Genomic DNA, 18062 nt, shown 5'->3' with positions numbered 1-18062 from the left:
AGACCATATCAACCATAACTCAGGCTCAGACATTGAATAGGCCTAATAAAAACATAATATTATCAAGAATAATAATGATGACTTAATATAAGTGACTTTGAATATATATACTTTTTTTTAATCAATCAATCTAGTACACTAAAGTAAAGCCAGGAATATGTATGGGAATATATATCTAATCTCTTGTTTTGAAATATATTTCTACCTGTATGATGTATGAGGATTAACTAAATTTAGCCTTGACTCCTTTGCCATTTCCTTAGCCTTATCATCAGTAAATATATATATAACTAACATTCTTTTGTTTGTATTTATTTTAAGGTGTAAACTAAATTTTGGCCACTAGAAGTCATAATTTCATTATCTCATATTGTTGATAAAATATTCCTTACTTGACATAGTTGTGTGTTTAGCGCCATCACCAGGTCAGAACTTATATAGGTTCAATACATCTGTCTGTGAAGTAAAACTGTATTTTATATGCTGACATAAATTCCTGATATATAATAAAGAGGAGGAAAGTCAAGAGTACGATCCTGTTTCAATTGTGTCAGGCATTAAATATACCAACTTTGATGATGATGATCGGAAAATAGACTCAGTTGAAATTATTATTTTGATAATATGGAAAAATAAAAACTTGGAATGAATATACACAAATATGAGTCATTTTCTTTGGCCATTTCGGTTTGTCAGATTTTATTTCAAGATCCCTGTATTACAACAAAGTCTCTTGAGGTTCAACAAACATTCAGTATTTAGTGGTTGCCCTTTAAATGTCAATATAACATTCACGCCAGGCCTTTTACTCCACCATTAAAGCTAAGAGGAAAACTAATTCAAAGTCATAATTGTCTATCATGTGTTTAAAAAAAAAATCAGGCAGTAAAACATCATTCACAAGCTCTCAACAGCAAAAGTGCAATTCATCATAAAACAACTTTAAAAATTCATAGTAAAAATCAAAAACATCACAGGTTTAAAGTATTATAGCGCGTTGATGGAACAATAACGTCAACTCCACGTCCTCCGGACTGATTCATAAACAGTGCAAAGAGAAGCATCATCTTCTCAGGTCTTCTCACTTGGAAGAGGCTGTCTGATCTCAGACTTCACGGATTCATACAAGGGTTTTCACTTGCTGTAATGACACGCAGAGTCCATGGCCCGTAGGATGCTGCAGAGACGCAAAACAAAATTACTTCAGCATCAAAAAACAAAACCTTTCAGAGAGGAGAGTGTCTTTAATATTCATATAACTGGGGTTAAACTAATGTTATGGTGTCACAGGGCTGCAACTTGTCTATTAGTGCATACATTTTTAATAAATGGTAAAATGTATTTGTCTTCGAAATGTTGCTTTTGTATTATCAGTGGTTGAAAACCTGGGAGTCTTTAGATAATAATTGACCTCTGGCTTTGGTTTTACAATTATTTATCCTCTATGGACAAATAAATGTTAAAATGGACAGATAATGATAGATTTTCTATTATATAGACTCAAACAAATAATGACAAAATATGAAGATGAAACAAAATGTGTAAATCAGGTTAAAAACTGGGCCATACCTGTCTGCAGGGTATCCTCTCTCACACAGGTTCACCAGAGCGTACAGATGTCTGAGAGCATATTCATACTGAAAACACAAGAGGGCATCACGTGTCAGAGGAGAGACCACAGTCTGGGATTCAAATGATGTGACGTTTTGAATGTTAATCACCAAACTCTGTTTTCCCCTTTTGTCTTTGTCTTGTAAATGTCAAACAGTTTCCGGTAAAAAGGGAAGATTTTTCTCTATAAACAACTGTGTGAAAGTATCCGGGGAAACACTGCGTTGTAGATATATACTGTCTGGGTGTTTATTTTTATTCTGCTGCCTGATATACAGCTTCCTGTTCTGGTCAGAGCCTCAGAGTTACTGACAGGTGTTTCTTCATCATACAGTGGCTTATCTACGTTGGTTACACGCACATCTCTACCAAAGCTCCTTCTGATTCTCTTTGATGCGGGCAATCATGATGAACAGAGCAATAACAACACCCTCTGTGTGAAATTTGTTTCTGTTCCTCATCCATTTCAGGATATTCTAATTCAATTATTTTAATTTAAATACAAAAGGAAATGAACTGATCAACTGTTTGATCGATAACATATCTGGAAAGTGCAAAATGTTTAATCTTAAGTCTAAACCCCCAAAGATAAAATGATATAAACATTATATAACAAGCCCGCTTACTGTCCACACCTCTCCATTTGTTTCTCCTGAATCTGTCTCACATGATCGTCAGGGTAACAACTAACCTCATGCTTTACCAGAACCTTTTTTTTTTTTTTTTAGCAGCGTACGTAAGGTCCTTCTTTCATTTTTGTCACTGAACCATACTGCTCTGATGACATATCATAAAGTTTCCCCATGACACCCAAGTTGTGTGAATAAAAGTCTTAAAATAGAGCTATGAAGTCTATGGCTGCAGTGGAAAGAGCGATAAATCACAATAAGCAGCTTTATATGGCAATTTGTGGGCATTATCTATTTCACTTCTTAATGAACAGATGTTATTTATCCGGTTGAAAATGACAAATTGTAAAACAAAAATCAGTGCGAGCATGAAGCGCAAACTTAGTTTAGAACAAACACACAACAATGTTTTTTACATGAGGCCTGAGGTGTTGAGGTAGAAAATCATTAAAATAAATGTGTAATGCAACAACTGAAGCTTATTCTGCTCTTCCTGCTCACTGCCAGTCTCTCTTTATTGGTGTCAGCTGAATGTAAATTGAGTATGTGGTTATGGATAGCACGTGAAAGAGTTGTGGTGCTTCCCCATTTAAAGCAGAACCTGATTTGACACGTGAGCAAGTTTCATCCGTGGGATACAGATGGATCCTGGTAAAACTGTGACTAATGAACCATCATAGTACAAATCAGCAGTCTTTTGAATTTGGGCAGAACATTGTCGGCCTGGAAGAAGCAGAAAGCAGCTCTACCTCAGTTTTGTGCCAGTTGAAACATTCGTGTTTGTAGTGGGTGGCTGCAGCCTTGTAGCACTGATGCTGGGTCAGCTCGGCTCTGTCTCCAAAAATCTTGTCAGCCTCGATCTTGTTACCGGTCACCCTCTCCACCACCTGGTGCATGGTCTCAGCCATCACCTCCCTGATCTGAACACACACATGTTCACACACACTGTTAGAAACCTGCAAGTCAGTGTTCAAGTTTGTGCAGTTAAATTCCTACCACAAATCTGATTTTCATGTGATCCACAGAGGACCTGAGACTTTACCTTGAGGTGGGTGTTCATGTGCATCAGCAGCTCCCTCGCAAGGCTGATTTCATTTGTTGCCATCAGTTTTCTCTTGAGGATGGCCAGAGGAACGTCAGGGCTTGGGGTCAGATCTGGATTTGCAACTGGCTCCAGCTTCATCGGAGAAGCGGGTGGGCTGATGGCGTTCTTGTTGCCCTGAAACAGGATCACTTTCATGTGGGCCATTGTCTGTAGAGAAAGGAGAAACTCGAGATGAGTCACCGGAAAGGAGCATGAAACAAACCGAACGTCACTTTTACTGAAACTGTACTTCCACTCAAATGTGTCTTGGTTAAAAGGAGACAGACAGTATTGGTTTATGGTCACTCTCTGTCTCACCTTGTTGCCGAACTGCTGGACGTGGCTGGTGTTTGTGTGTGCCTTCACAATCTTGAACTGCTTCAGCAAAGTTTCTTTTGTCAGGTCCTCCTGTTCACACAACGTCAGACACAAAGACGTCATCACACACAGCAATGTTTTATCATGTAAGCAACAAACATTAAATAGGCAAATAATCCTTAAAACTGAAGTTCTGTTTTAGGATGCTCATGTATATGTACAGTGGGGCCCACAGGAGCACTTATATGCACAAATTTCCCAGGTTTTGATCTACTGATGGAAAACAAACCACTGTTGTTGTTGTTGTTCACCACTTCCTTTTCCTGCCTGTCTGACTTCAGGTGTTTGCAACGGTGAATAGATGTGTAATGAGCCACATATAGTCAGAGTTACTAATGTGCTCTTTAATATCAGTCAGCAACAGAGAGTCACATTTACCAACGCATTTTATAAAAGCAAATCTAAAAAAAACCCACAAAAAGCTAAAATTTTCCTCGCTGGTTTAAATTTTTTACACTTACGCAGTAAATCGTATGTTTAAACAGTTTTCATGGATTTAAATGTATGAAATGTTTCTGTGCATGAAAAATGTTGTGTGGTAAAGCAGCTGAATTTCAAGTCATTTGAAGGTGAAGCATGACATGGTGTTGAACTGTAAATGTTGAAAGGATCTTACATTTAGTTTCATGTTTAGGCCCAATACTGAACAGAAAATAATTAAATTACGGTAATTGTTTGCAGCAGAAAATAAAATGTCAGTTGAGGTGTAAAAGATGAAAGCTGCAGTTTGATGTAGAGGCGCGTATAAGGACATTTTATCAATTATCGTTAAAGGATAAGTTAGTCAGTGATAGTGATCTGTGATAAATAAATAAATGAGATATATTGTGTTAATTAAAGATCTTGTGAGGTGCTAAATGCTAATTTAGTTACTGTTGGAAGGAGATGAGCTAACTGTTTTCCTCTGTTTATAGCCTTTATGTCAAGCTAAGCTAACAGAATGTAAATAAATAAAATGTCCAATCATTCGTTCAAACTTTCAAATAAGATCTAAAAAATTTCAAATAAAATCTAATAAATTAAACGCTCAAAGGTCAAATTAAAATGTAAATGATAAAAGTTCATGAAATTTCATCACGCACCACGTCGGAGTCCTCCATCCAATTAACGCTGTACCAGTCGCCCAGGTACGTGTCCCTCTTCTCGTCATAGTAACAGGCGTAAGAGGACTCGTGAGCGTTGGCTGCTGTGGTGGCGTACACTGAAGAAGGCAGAGATTAACCCGAGTTAGTAAATGTAGCTTAAAAACAATCCAAAGACAACAGTCTGTGGGCTCACTGAGGGATAAATGAAGGTTAAAAAGACTTTGATGTCGCAGACTGTCGCCATGGAGACGACATAAGGGATGTAAAAAAATCAACTTTGGTTGCACACAATAAAAAATACAGAACTTTGGCAAACGTCCTGTTTATCACATGAAGTCAAGCACATGACACAAGCAGTAATGCTGAGCTCAGTGTTTTTCACACATGACAGAACTGAAGGGAAGCAGCGTCAGGTCTGATCATGTCAAAAAACCAGCTCATCAACTCGTTACAGGAGATTAAACAACTCTGAACTACTGATTGATTATTGGAAGACTTTATCTTGAAATTCAAAGTCAAGTTTGTGATGTTGAGGGTTTAAGTGGCTCATCGATTAAAGCTTTTTCCATTGATCTGTTGTGTCATTATCTCTTCTTTTTTCCTGGAAAGTGATTCTGACGAGGTAAAGTTCAACTCACCGTCAATGTCAGCAGGCAGATGGTTCATCATTGACCCAGACTCACACGCCTCAATGTAGAACACCATCTGTATATACGAGTGTGTGTGGAGGCAGCACGAAAAGAGACAAAAACAAGTGTCATGATCTGATCTCCCAGCATAGCTGCACTATCACCTGATGATGACGGTTTTAATCAGTGGCCCACATACAGCAGGACATGTACACACATGTAGGCTTAAAAAAATTACACAACAGCATGCTGCTGCGTTTTTACCTTTTTGTATTTCTTGTTTTCGTGCATGTATGTAATGGTTTTTTGGAGATCATCAACATGGAGCTGGAGAGAGATGGAAAAACAGAGAAACCACCATGTTACACTTTAAAGTCCTCTGCACATGTGAATGGATTGTACTTAATAAAAACACACACAAAATACATATACAGTCAGTGATAGCTCTTACAATAGTTTTCTAAATGATGAGGCTCTCTCAGCTTGGATTCAACAAAGGTTATCAACCTTTGATACCTTTATGGTGCTTAACAGAATGTGTGTTGACAATACCACATATCATAATCTGTCAAGTACTAAAAAGCACAAATCCCATGTGTATCCTGTATTGATACAGTCATTTATGTGCTGTGCTATTACTTAAGTCATAGTTTGGCCATTTTGTTCAGACAACCTTCTTGTTAAGTTGCCCATGTTGAGACATGAGACATTTTAAATTAGAGAAGGTTGGCTATTTTTGTTAAGTGAATATAAGAGTGAAAAATGCTCTGCCATTCTCACAGCTGTTCTTGTACACAGTGATACTTTGAGCTAAGTTTAGCAGGCCAAGATACTTATTCACTAACTTATCGCTAGCATGCTGATGTTTAACAGGTAAAATATTTACTGTGTTCAACATCCAGTTTAGCATATAAGCAAACTGAGCTCTAATAATTAGTGCCAAGCATAAAGAGCAGCTGATGTTGGTGGGAATGTCAGTTTTGCAGGTATTTGGTCATGAAGCAAAGTTTGGACAGAAAGGAAACCTATTCATGATGAAATGCAAGCAAATAATGAAGTTAGTAGTTATTAGACTTCAACCTCTAATCTGTCAACTTAAATCTCTGTTTCTATTCTGTTTTCTGGTAAATTCGTAAACTAAATTTCAGTCAACGGACCCCCAAAGTAACAGGATTCAGGTTTTAATATTTCTGCTTGGACCGACTCTGCCACTGCTCTTTTTTTCTGCAGAGAAAAGCATAAATATAAAGGGAGGTGCTAAAAGGAACGAGTATCAGTGACTGTTTCCTAATGAAGGACACACACACACACACACACACACACACACACACACACACACACACACACACACACACACACACACACACACACACACATCATATTATGTTTTAAAGTGTGACTGTGTGGTTCTTAACTTCTGCATAATCTGTGTGTGCAGCTGTGAGCTCATGATATGAGTGAACATTAGTGAGAGCAGGAAGTAAAAAGTGCTCACATCATCTTCAGGAAAAGCCAGAATACCAGGTGCTCCGTGGTCGGTGAAGTACACAAACACATGATCGTTGGGACCGCTGCCAAGACAAAGCAAGCAAGGTCACATAAAACAAGCAGTCTGATGTCACAGTCAGTACTCTCATCTCTTGTTTTTTTGTTTATCACTTACCTCTTCAACACTTTTCCTGAGCCGCCTTTGATTTTTGAGGAGTCGCCCTTCAGCACTGCCAGGAAGTTTTCTGGGGTCACATCCTGCAGAAAAAACAGCCGGTCAGAAGTTTTTTATCTCTTCAAACAATGACTGAATGTTGAGAGCTCTGCAAAGCACAGATTCAACAGCACAGTGCTGCATGAATAATATATAATATAAATATTTGCACTGAAGTAATCACCTCTCCGGTGTAATCTTTAGGAACTCCCTTGTACACATCTGTGCCATTGGGCCTGTTGATCAACTCCCCGGGGGTGGGGTTGCTGGAAACAAAAATATTGTTTAGATTTATAGAAGGAAGAGCAAAACGCTGACTAAACACTCATACACTCAAACATATGATGACAGGGAAACAGATGTGTGATTCACTGGTCAGGTGACAGAGACAGAAACTGACTCCACAGCACTCAAACTGTTTTTTTCCCCTTTCACTGCAGAATTTCTCATAACTCAAATGTAGCACAAACTACAGTGATACAATGTCATCAACATCTCCATCACATGAGACATTATTTTTGCAAGAAATCGTGTGAAAACCGGAAAACCCTCTGCTATCAGTGGGAATTGATTTGTACAGCCTGTAAAAGAGACGCTATGTGAGCTGTGCTATTGTTTGTGATGTTATACACGTTATTTATTAACCAGGACACACACTGATAATGATGTCAGCCATAAAAGAGCACGATACGGATGTAAAAACAATCAATGTTACGTGACTTCACAAAAACTTGACCTATATTATGTCACAGTATTTTAAGATATGGACACATTACTAAGAACCACAATCTTCAAACCATCATTGATTATTACCCTGCAGAGTCAATAATAATCCCACTGAATAAAAACTATTAGTACCATGTTAATATTTCTTTTACTTATCACAATGTCGTAAGCTAAAGCTGGCTAGCATTAAAAGCAATTGATGAGCCATGGGTGAGGATTTTATTATTTAAGTGGTCTGTATTGTTTATCTTCGTGGACAGTTGCAGCCCTATTTAAGCATTTGGAAATAAATGTTTTTAGGAAGCTGGGTTTCCATTTTCTTCATCCTTTGCCTCTAAATTCCACCAGAGTACTGATCCAAACATGATTCAACTTTTTCATTCATTTGAGAACGTTTTTATGACAGAACAAAAGTTCAGGGCAAAGAGTGAGTCAATCAAACTGGGCCACTAAATGACAAATAAACAGAGAAGCTAACAAACGTCTACAAACGACTACAACTGACGGATCTGCTTTCACTACTGCTCTTCTGTCCAGCCACCATGTCAGTAACACAACTCCAAGTAAAAGCCCTCAAGGAGCACTAAAATTAGTTTCTTGTGACTCCCCTCAGTGAGTTTCTTTAGCCCAGCCTGTTTACAACGCTGCCTGCTCTGAAAACTGCTGCCTCGACAATGTATGACACAAAGCAGACATGTCACAGTGGCACAAGAAATGCCAACGTACCTACTGTGTGATTACTCTGTGATTACTCTGTGTAGCAAAACTGCAGATTATCCAATCCAATCTAATTTGTAAAGCACTTCAAAACAACCACAAAATGCCAAAATGCTGATTATCAGATTGTTATTATTGTATCATTATAGATTTATAGGCTAATTATTTTCCTGACTGATGGTCTGTTGGGAAATATCGATCACAGTTTCTCACAGCCCTAGATGATGGTTTCAAATATATTTTTTTCCCGTTTGTGCAACAATCAAAAACTAGTCAGTCAGTAGAACTGCAAAAATGCCCTATACTTATGTCAGTAATTGAAGATAAATGATAACTTTCAGCTCTACTTACATATAATCAGACCTTATTCTGAATAGTTAAAGCACCTTATATGCGTATTATATATATATATATATTATATATGTATATTTCAATGTCTGACCCAATTAAAAGTTTCATTGATTAGTTGCAGTGTGGGAAGCTTTACAGGTGATGCAGCTAGTGAATAGTGATCAAATTTTAGTCGGAGCTGAAGTGATTAGTCAATCAAGTGTCTGTATCAATAAGCATAAAAGTAACTATTTTGATTATCAATTAAAGCAGAAGTAAGCTCGTAAGGTCGTTTTGGCTAATGCTGCGTTCCAGGCAGGCTTTTGAAACCGTAAATTACAGCTTCAAGTCACAACTTACGACTTTGTAGCGTTCCAGGCAACCCACTCGTGTTTTTCCGACCTGTTTTACCTGTGAAAGTCACTATAACGGCCACTCGTAACTTCCGACTCGTGAACTCGCACCAGATCGAACCGGTACGACTTCACAGGTCGGAAAAACACGAGTTACGGGCTGCCCTGAACGCACCATAACAGTCCTCGTCCCTATGTCACCACATTCACGTGCATCCCTTGGCTGCACACACAGCCCTGCATGCCGTTCTCTCTCCTCATTGGATAAAAACTGTAGGATACGAGAAAAGTTTTCTCCTCGGCTCAGAGCAGAGCGACTGACAGACCCGTGTTTCGGTCCAAACACTCTATGTAAGTGATTGCTGTCGGAAGATATAACTATATAAAATTTAAGACTTATATTAACACAAAAATATCACTTACTTCTGCTTTAACCATCTTAAAGCAGTAAAAATAATTGTACACATTCTCAGGTGCAATCCTCTTTAATTGAAAGAAACAGTGTTGAATATAACTAAGACTTATAATGACGTACACATTATATAAACTTGCAAACGAGGAGAAATTGAGGTTGAAAAACAACAAGTCAAGTACACTTGGTTTTTGGGGTAAAGAAGAAGTTATTGTATCACAAAGATCTGGTTTACGGAAACAAAAAAAGAGCCAACTCACTCTGAACTTTGAGCCAAGTCATCATACATCATGACCACTATCTGCTCATCTGGGATGCCATTTCTGTGGACAATCTGGTAGGCATGGCAAGCATCAGCCTGGGAGAAAAGGAAGCAAGTACCAGATGTCAGCACAGCAGCACATTCATACAGTCAGTCTGAGTCTGTTAAGAGGCTGGAAACACTGTAAGGGGAGCATGCATGCAGAAGGAGAAGTGACTTATCTATGGTATACAGTACAGTAGGTCAATACACTACAGTAGGTCTTATCAAAAAAGCCCACGAAAAGAGAAAACAAATGAGTCATGCACGGTTTCCCCCTTCATAACGTGACTTTTTGTGGCTCGGTTTCGTTTAGCTTTGACTGTCCCACTCCACTCCACTCCTCTCACCTGGTGTCTGTAGTTGTACCAGCCGTTGGAGCCAGCCACGATAACCACCCAGTTTTTCCCATTTTCTGGCGCCTGGGAGGGAAACGCACTGGCCAGCCCGAGACTCAGGCCGAGCACGGCGAACAGGACTGACTGACACATCTCCTTCGCCTTGAGTTGGACTCCTGGAGGGATGACACACCGATTATTATCTAAACTCAGAAAATAAACTTTTAGAATATGGTTGGCTTTACCGACTGGACTGTACAACGACAACACAAGCTAGCATTTAATACCAGAAACATGACTGTCAGTAAGTCACATGATAATGATATTCATTCTCGTTAACGTCGCTAGCTTGGTAGCACAACAAGCTACCAAAACTGTTCACTTTTTACCAGCAGAGAATACGATAAAACTACAGAAACATGCTCCGAATGAAGCTTAACGGAATCAAAAATCGATAAAGACAGTATACTTGTTTTTGTTTCTTTTTTCTTTACCTTTCTGCTGCGGTGTTGTGTAGAGAAAAGGCTGCGCTGAAGTGACAACACGAACATCCAGAGCAGGAGTCAATGGGACATTTATACGTGACGTCGGGAAAAACCGTTGACAGGAATTCTACCGCAGGAGCCAATCAGGAGGCGCGGGGGGCGGGGCCTTACTGTAGACAGTCATGTGATTCGAAGTTCAACAACAAGCATGAACCTGTCTGTTTACTCATGATAATGGAAGGCACCTGACTGCTGTTTTAAAGCAGACTTCTTCACATGATTTATATAGCGTTTAAAAGATGTTTAGACGGCTCGAAAACTAATAGATAATTCAATAATAATGTATTGATCAGAAACAAGAACAGGATTTTAACCTGCTGCTTCTCATTCCAGGCTATTTGCACAGTTGCCTGTGGTTGTATGTTTTCATGGTGAGGTGTTGGTGTGTCATGGGTTTCAATGATTTCATATTTTTTGTGATACACAATTGTACCATGTACTGTGTCCTACAAAAATATAGAATTCAAAAACAACCGACTGGTAATGTGCAGTGTTAATAGACAAATGTTCAAGCATGCAAGTGTAGGAACAATAATAATTCATACCTAGACTATAATGTGCTGGAAAAAAAAAACTATATGGGCCACTTGTGACACATAATCATTCCTCATACCTGCAGAGGAGTGTCTGGCACCAGTTTTGCTGCATGTTACGAAATAGGTATACTTCATAAGCTATTAAAATGGGCACAGCACAGGACTGTCATATGACTTGATCTGCCACAACCAAAGGTTAGGAACCTAGGGGGGAATCACCTGACTGCACCTGTGAAGATTCATTTTTAAGGTCTTCTCTGTTTCTGTCATGCAAAGTTGATTACTCAGCTTATATTTAACCAACTGTCAAGTCAAGCTCAGACACTGACTAACTCAACAGCAGCTTTTGAATTTGTCTGTTATGTATCAAAAGTGATTTGGATGGATTTGGAGGCATCAATACAATAACATATAAACAATCAGAAGAGGCGTGTTAAAGATGTCAGCAATAAATCAAACTTTTATTTCTCCATATAGAAAAGAATTAAGTTAAATAGTGAAACAGTCCATCAAAAATCTGGCATCTTGTTTTCAACCAATGGTCCTTAATACATTAACCTTTGTCCCAAAATGAAAAAAAAAAAAAAGATGTAACAAAGTGTAAATACCATGTTCACAGTAATAAATATCGAAAACAAAATCTTTTTGTACATTTACATTATATATATATATATTTGTGTAAATATATATATATTATATATAGATATAATCATATACAGTAAAAAGTTATTTTCAAGTTTATCAAACATAAAATAGTAAAATAAAAATGGCTGAAAACAGAATGATGATTGCATTTTTTTTCATTCCCAAGGCATCGGTAACCATGGCCATTCAAAGTCTGTAATAAATAAAATGTGATATCATCTAAAGATTGTAGTGCATCACTGTAAATTAAACGACAAAAATCATAGTGCAAGTTTTTTTTTCTTTGCGCAAACTAATCTTGTAAATTTTCAAACTAATTGAAAAGGAATGACAACAATGAAACGGAGAAATTTGGATGAGCACAGCACCGTCACGTCTCTTGACTTCTGTCTGTTCCGCACCGCAACTTTCTCTGTCGTCTTGGCAGCGAAAAAAAAAGCTTTCACATGTATGAAACCATGGCAGATATTCAATACCAGGCTTATTTGGCAAATTATTTGAAGACAAACAAAATACACACACACAAAAAAAATCTCCAAACGCTCGTTACACTCAACTCTGTCAGGATCGCCAACGAAATAGTCAATGAAATGCATAGAAATTAATTACCAGTAGCAAGAACTAACTTAACTTAAGGGTTGTTTACTGTCATGCAGCATATCTGAGACGCAAAGCAAGGCAGATACTGTGGCTGTGTTTCGATGCAGTAAAGGATGCTGGATGAATGTAGGCTCTGCCTCTGCTTGCACTTTTCCCTGGCTTCCATTCCCCCTCAGTGATAAGGAAGGGGGGAGGGGGGAGGGCTCCCGTTTCCTGTTTGACTGCAGGCTCCTGAGTCCTGCTGAAAGCCAGGGACATCTGGCTTCGTCTTGTGTGTGTGTGTGTGTGTCTGTGTATGCGTGTGTGTGTTTGTGTGTGCAATGTGTGTGCTTGCTTGTCTCAAACCTCTGCACCCAACTCAATTATCCCAGTCTCAATAATGGGCACTAGCTTATCTTCCACCTGTACCAGCAGGATGGTCTTGTCGATATGGGAGCGATTGGCTGGGTCTCGGCTACAAGGCACCCACCGGTGAATCACCTGCAGGGGGCAACAGAGTCGGAGCTGTGTTAGAGGAAGCATCCAATCAAATTTTACGAAGCGTTTATTACAGAGCAAGTAGGTCGCAGTGGGCGTTAAAGGCCAAAAAATGGGACACCAGTACAAACAAGGTAATCACAGCAATATCACAAAGAGGTCAGAGACTGTATGTGCATGTCAGGGTTAAATCCATTCAACCAGATGATACTGATGTGTTAACAACTGTCATGAGTGCTTACATGTCCTTCCATGCCCTCTAAAGGGCTCCAGTCCCTCCAGCAGGTCCGTCCTGCCCTCAGTCTCAAGGTCTCGTCAGGCCACTGCAGCTCCTTCCTCTTCGATAAGTTGATGGTCTCCAGCACCTGACTCACGTCCACAATCTGGATGATGTGATGGAACCACAACAGTGAAATGAACATCACAGCAGCACTGAGGGGAGTTCATCAAATAGATGACTAGTACCATACTTTATTTTTCTTTACTTTTACTTTTACTTTTTTGCATATTTGTCACACTTAAATGTTTAAGATCAAACACATTTTAATATTAGACAAAGATAACCCAAGTATATATAAAATTTTCCATTTTTTTTAAGGGAAAACAAAGCTATCCAAACCTATCTGGCACTATGTGAAAAAGTAATTGCCCTCCTTGCTAAATCATGAACTAGCTGTGACAAACCGATTTTTCTTTAAAGCTAACATCAATTTCACTGTCCACATCCAGGCCTGATCCTTGCCAGAGCTGTTGAATCAAGAAATCACTTCAATAGAACTTGTCTGACAAAGTGAAGCAGGCTGAGAGATCTCAAAAACCAACAAATCATGCTGCCATATGAAGAAATTCAAGAACAGATGAAAAAACAAATCTATCAGTCAGTCAGGAAAGTGTTGCAAAGCCATTTCTAAAGCTTTGGGACTCCAGTGAACCATTGAAGTGTGATAAATATGCAAAAAAAGTAAGAAATCAGGAAGTGAGAAAATACTTTTTCACGGCGCTGTGCATCTTATTCTCACTTGCATTTACAAACCTGCACTCTGTACGAGATGTCGTCTCTGCGCACGGTGGAGACGGTGGGGTTGTGTTGCTGTGGGTGATGATGATGGTGGTGGTGGTGGTGGTGGTGATGCTGGCTGAGGGGATCTGTCATGGTGCTGCACAGGCTGTCGTTGCCCAGGAGGCCCACCAGCGTGTGGCGTTTACAGGGAGGGATGCTGTGGCTGGACAGGGAGGCGGAGGGGCCGGCGGGGTCGGAGGTGGAGCCCAGTCGCAGCTGCAGGGAGGTGGGGAGTGTGCGTAGAGACAGCTGGCTGGTGGAGGAACGTCTGCAGGGCTCCAAGCCCGTGGTGGAGGTGCGCAGGGAGGAGTGGCGGCTGCTGCTATAGCGGTAAGAGGATGACTGGCTGGCAACTGAGGCTCGGGCTGGAGAGTGGCGTACCAAACCTGACTGCACAGACTGGGAACTCTGACTGGTGCCTGAGCACAGTGAAGACAAGTCAGACAAAGACCATATGAAATTAGACTTGGGAGACTTGTGGGACTCAAACGTAAAAGAAGAAGAGTACAAAGAGCTCAGTTTGTTGCAGCAGCAGCAGTGGAGGAGACATCATCGCTTTTCATCCCATGTATTGGCTTCCAAAACATTGGATCCTTTCATTTCTGTGTCTTTTCTCACCTACGTAACACTGCGAAAAATCCGGCATATCCTGTCTCAAAAAGATGCAGAAAAACTAGTTCATACATTTGTTAAGTCAAGGCTTATACTTCCTTATTATCAGGCTACCTCAACAAGTCTCTAGAGAATCTCCAGCTGCTCCAGAATGCTGCTGCACGTGTACTGATGAGCAATCTGAATTTTCCTCTATTTGCTTCTCTGCACTGGGCTCTGTGAAAATTCAGAATAGCATTTACAATCCTGCTCAACAACTTCAAAGCCTTTAATGGTCAGACACCATCATATCTTAGAGGAGCTCATTGTTCCCCCCATCATCCTACTAGAGTGCAGTATTCCTGTTACGGTGGTTATTGGAGAGGGTAGTTCTTACCCAGAGGGTGTGGCTGGTACGAGTACGGGGGGACAGGTCCAGAGGTCCCACCCTGTGACACTGAGCTCTGCTGGGAGTCTCCACCCACCCCATTCCCACTGCCACAAGACAGACCCCCTGCATCTGAATCCTCAATGTTCCCTCCACTGTTACAGCCGGCACCACAGCCTTTTCGTAACCTTAAAAAAAAAAAAAAAAAAAGTTTATGAAAATGTCCTTTACCATGTCGTTTATATTTTTTGTGAACACCACACTTTATTTCCTGAACTGCACTGAGCTACAAACCTGTGCCAGGTGCTGACGACAAAGTTGCGGATATTCCCAATACTGATGGGGCCTCCCAGGATGTGTCCGAGCTGGGGGTGCGAGTTGCAGTAGGAGGTGGTCAGTGGAGATACATAGATTGGATAACCGATGGGCTGGTCACAAGAAGAGTTGATCATGTTGCGAAGAGCCTGTTTGGCGTTCTGGATGCTCCCACGCTCCGGGTTTCTGTTTCTCAGGAACACCAGCTCCTGCTGCTGCCCCGCCCAAAGACCTCGGACACATTCTTTATTCACCTGCAGCACAGGAGGCAGGTGCTTGTCAAATACCAGTGAAAATCAAAGACTCAGACATTGTAGTTAAAGAGAAACTATGCAGGACTTTTACTGTGCTACATTTTTGGTTTAATAAAAGACATGTAACTTGAAACGAGTGAGAATGAAGGCTCTCTGCCTTCCACCTGGTGTTTCTTGGCTGAAAAACAACTATGCAAGGCTTGCAACTTTGCCACCCTGGTGTCCCAGCTCTCATCTCTGCGCACCATGACACAAATGCATCCTGTAACTCGTAATCTCTTTTTTATGACAGATAAGACTACACAAATTACACATCGTAACATTGTTTATGATATATAACGTTATGTCCCCCGCTCTATTGATTGATTTCTCTCCTGCTTTGTTGTAAACAAATGCACATGGCCGAGAGGACGGTTAGCAAAACAGAGGAAAAACGAGTGGACTTGCATAGTCCCCCGAAATCTTTTGTAGTTCCCACCTTGATGACACGGAAGCTGAGGTATCGTCGATTAAGCATAATGATTTTGTACTCGTTGGTGCCTTCATCGAGAACGTGGCGCAAGGCGAGGAGCGACTGTGCATTAGAGAGCACAGCGCTCCTCCAGGCTGGGTCGCCCTCATGAGCGATGACTAGGTTCTGCTGGTGGGCGGAGATGGCCTCGAAAAGAACCGCCGGCTCATCATACTCGTCAGGGGACGTGAAGTGGTCCTAAAAAAGATTGGACAGAAAGCGTTTACTTTCAGATCAGGGCTAAAAGTAACGCCCTGTGGTGCCGAGACCACGACACCTGCAGAGTCTCACCTGGTGTAGTTTGAGAGACATTCGGATCCCAGGCACCACCACTTTCCTGAGCAGTTCCATGTCTGCGAAGATCCACTCATCTCGTACTGAAGAGATGCGGAAATCTCCCTTAAATAATGCATGAAGTCCATAAAGAAAAGACTCCAGATTGCTGTGATAGAAAAAAAGGAAAAGCCATAAACATTATTCAAAGGGTTACTCAAAATGTTTATTCTTTTTTATATGAAATTATTTGTATTAGACCTTTCACCATTCTTTTGAAATTTTACATTAAAAACATGAATATCCCAGCTAATCAAAGACCTGTTGCAAGCTATTTTATGTTTGCTTGTTTGACCGACATAGATCCTCTCTATAAATACCTCAAGTATTGTAAAAGACAAACTTATGACAAGACAGATTACTAAATAACCTGGACATATGATGTGCAGCTGTTCCCAGAGCTCTTCTCCCCAGCACGCAGAGGCCGAAACAGAGCAGCACCAGAGCCGAGTCTTTCTCACTGTCCAGAGGCTAAAAAACAAAACACCAAGAAAGATGCATGAAATCCAGATCCCAGCGTAACAGTCCCCTGAACATGTCAGATACTTTTGTACATTTTTTTGACTCAGAAACATGTCATTACAATAACAAATGCTACAAGAGCAGCATCAGTCTGGCAAGTAAAATGGATAATCTTCATAGTTTTATACTTATATAATATGAGTCATGTTTTACCTTGGCCCTTCGAGAGTTGCAGTACTGGATCCAGCCCAAGTAGACACCACAGAAACTGTCCCTGGAGATGCCTGCGAGCCGATGGTCATAGTCCTCGTCGATGTTGGGATTGAAGGTGGGATCCAGGTCGACGTAGTTCCTCTCACCACATGCCCGCAGCCCGTCTTTCATCGTCTCATTGGCCAGCCACTCTTCCAGTTTTGGGGAGGCGATCACATAGTAGATAATACCCTGAGAACAGAGAGGGACGATGCATTTTCATTTATAAAATTGTGCAAACGTGCTTTTCAAAAAGTCAGATCTGTCCAGTGCAACCACTGACCTTGACATAGTAGGTAGTGAGGATGCGTCGCAGATCGAACACCTGCAGCATGGAGGCAGCGCTGTTGTCAGTGATGCTGTAGCCCTCCAGTACGTACTTGGTGACCAGCACCTCCCAGGCCAGCCAGCGCTGTCCGAAGGCAGCGTTAAAGGAGAGGATGTGAGGGAGGTGACCCGGCTCGCAACAGCAGCAGCCCTCATCTTCCTCCACCCCCTCGGTGATGGCCTCCACTTCCCTCTGCTGGCAGTACGTTCCTGAGGAGCAGAAATCAACAATGTTACTTTTGTTTTCTGTAAACTGTGACGTGTGAAAGACATGAGTCAACTTGAATCCAATATATTTCATGCTGTCAGACAGAAAAAAAACTATAATAGCTTTTGTTACAATAACACGGGTGTCTCTGGTTCTGTTAAAAGTTGCCACTGTGTCACTGGTTTGTTACAAAGCAGCACAATCGGCCAAACACAAAGTAAAGCTGATAAAGTGCACACACATGTGTTACATAGAAAGATAGA

General features: G+C 40.6%; 2 protein-coding genes across 6 annotated transcripts in view; both read right to left on the bottom strand.

Moving 5' to 3' along the window:
• Positions 1 to 669: 669 nt before the first annotated feature.
• On the bottom strand, positions 670 to 10848 carry lgmn (legumain). The gene is made up of 14 exons (XM_085767666.1): positions 10790 to 10848; positions 10308 to 10471; positions 9917 to 10014; positions 7303 to 7384; positions 7080 to 7162; positions 6912 to 6987; positions 5681 to 5743; positions 5426 to 5492; positions 4785 to 4903; positions 3643 to 3732; positions 3283 to 3492; positions 2990 to 3160; positions 1570 to 1637; positions 670 to 1177 (listed from the first exon to the last, which is right to left on the bottom strand). The coding sequence occupies exons 2-14, from the start codon at positions 10446 to 10448 to the stop codon at positions 1135 to 1137; spliced, it is 1311 nt and encodes a 436-aa protein (XP_085623792.1). The 5' UTR covers positions 10449 to 10471; positions 10790 to 10848; the 3' UTR covers positions 670 to 1134.
• A 1333-nt stretch (positions 10849 to 12181) lies between these two features.
• Positions 12182 to 18062, bottom strand: part of pcnx1 (pecanex 1) — a 33621-nt gene continuing 27740 nt past the window's right edge. For 4 of the 5 annotated variants that reach the window (XM_085767660.1, XM_085767661.1, XM_085767662.1 and 1 more), the window contains 10 exons: positions 17548 to 17801; positions 17226 to 17456; positions 16921 to 17021; positions 16509 to 16659; positions 16185 to 16415; positions 15432 to 15706; positions 15147 to 15325; positions 14132 to 14577; positions 13341 to 13481; positions 12182 to 13101 (listed from right to left, as the gene is read on the bottom strand). In XM_085767660.1, coding sequence (XP_085623786.1) covers positions 12961 to 13101; positions 13341 to 13481; positions 14132 to 14577; positions 15147 to 15325; positions 15432 to 15706; positions 16185 to 16415; positions 16509 to 16659; positions 16921 to 17021; positions 17226 to 17456; positions 17548 to 17801 — 2150 coding nt within the window. In that variant the 3' untranslated portion in view covers positions 12182 to 12960. Of the gene's footprint in view, positions 13102 to 13340; positions 13482 to 14131; positions 14578 to 14884; positions 14987 to 15146; positions 15326 to 15431; positions 15707 to 16184; positions 16416 to 16508; positions 16660 to 16920; positions 17022 to 17225; positions 17457 to 17547; positions 17802 to 18062 lie in introns of those variants that run through there. The other variant, XM_085767665.1, reaches the window with a different exon arrangement.

Source organism: Trachurus japonicus, chromosome 22, assembly GCF_045865225.1.
Source record: "Trachurus japonicus isolate A0001 chromosome 22, Traja_1.0".
Classification (NCBI taxonomy): domain Eukaryota; kingdom Metazoa; phylum Chordata; class Actinopteri; order Carangiformes; family Carangidae; genus Trachurus; species Trachurus japonicus.
Note: the sequence above shows the minus strand (reverse complement) of the source record. Positions and strands in the feature narration are given on the sequence as shown.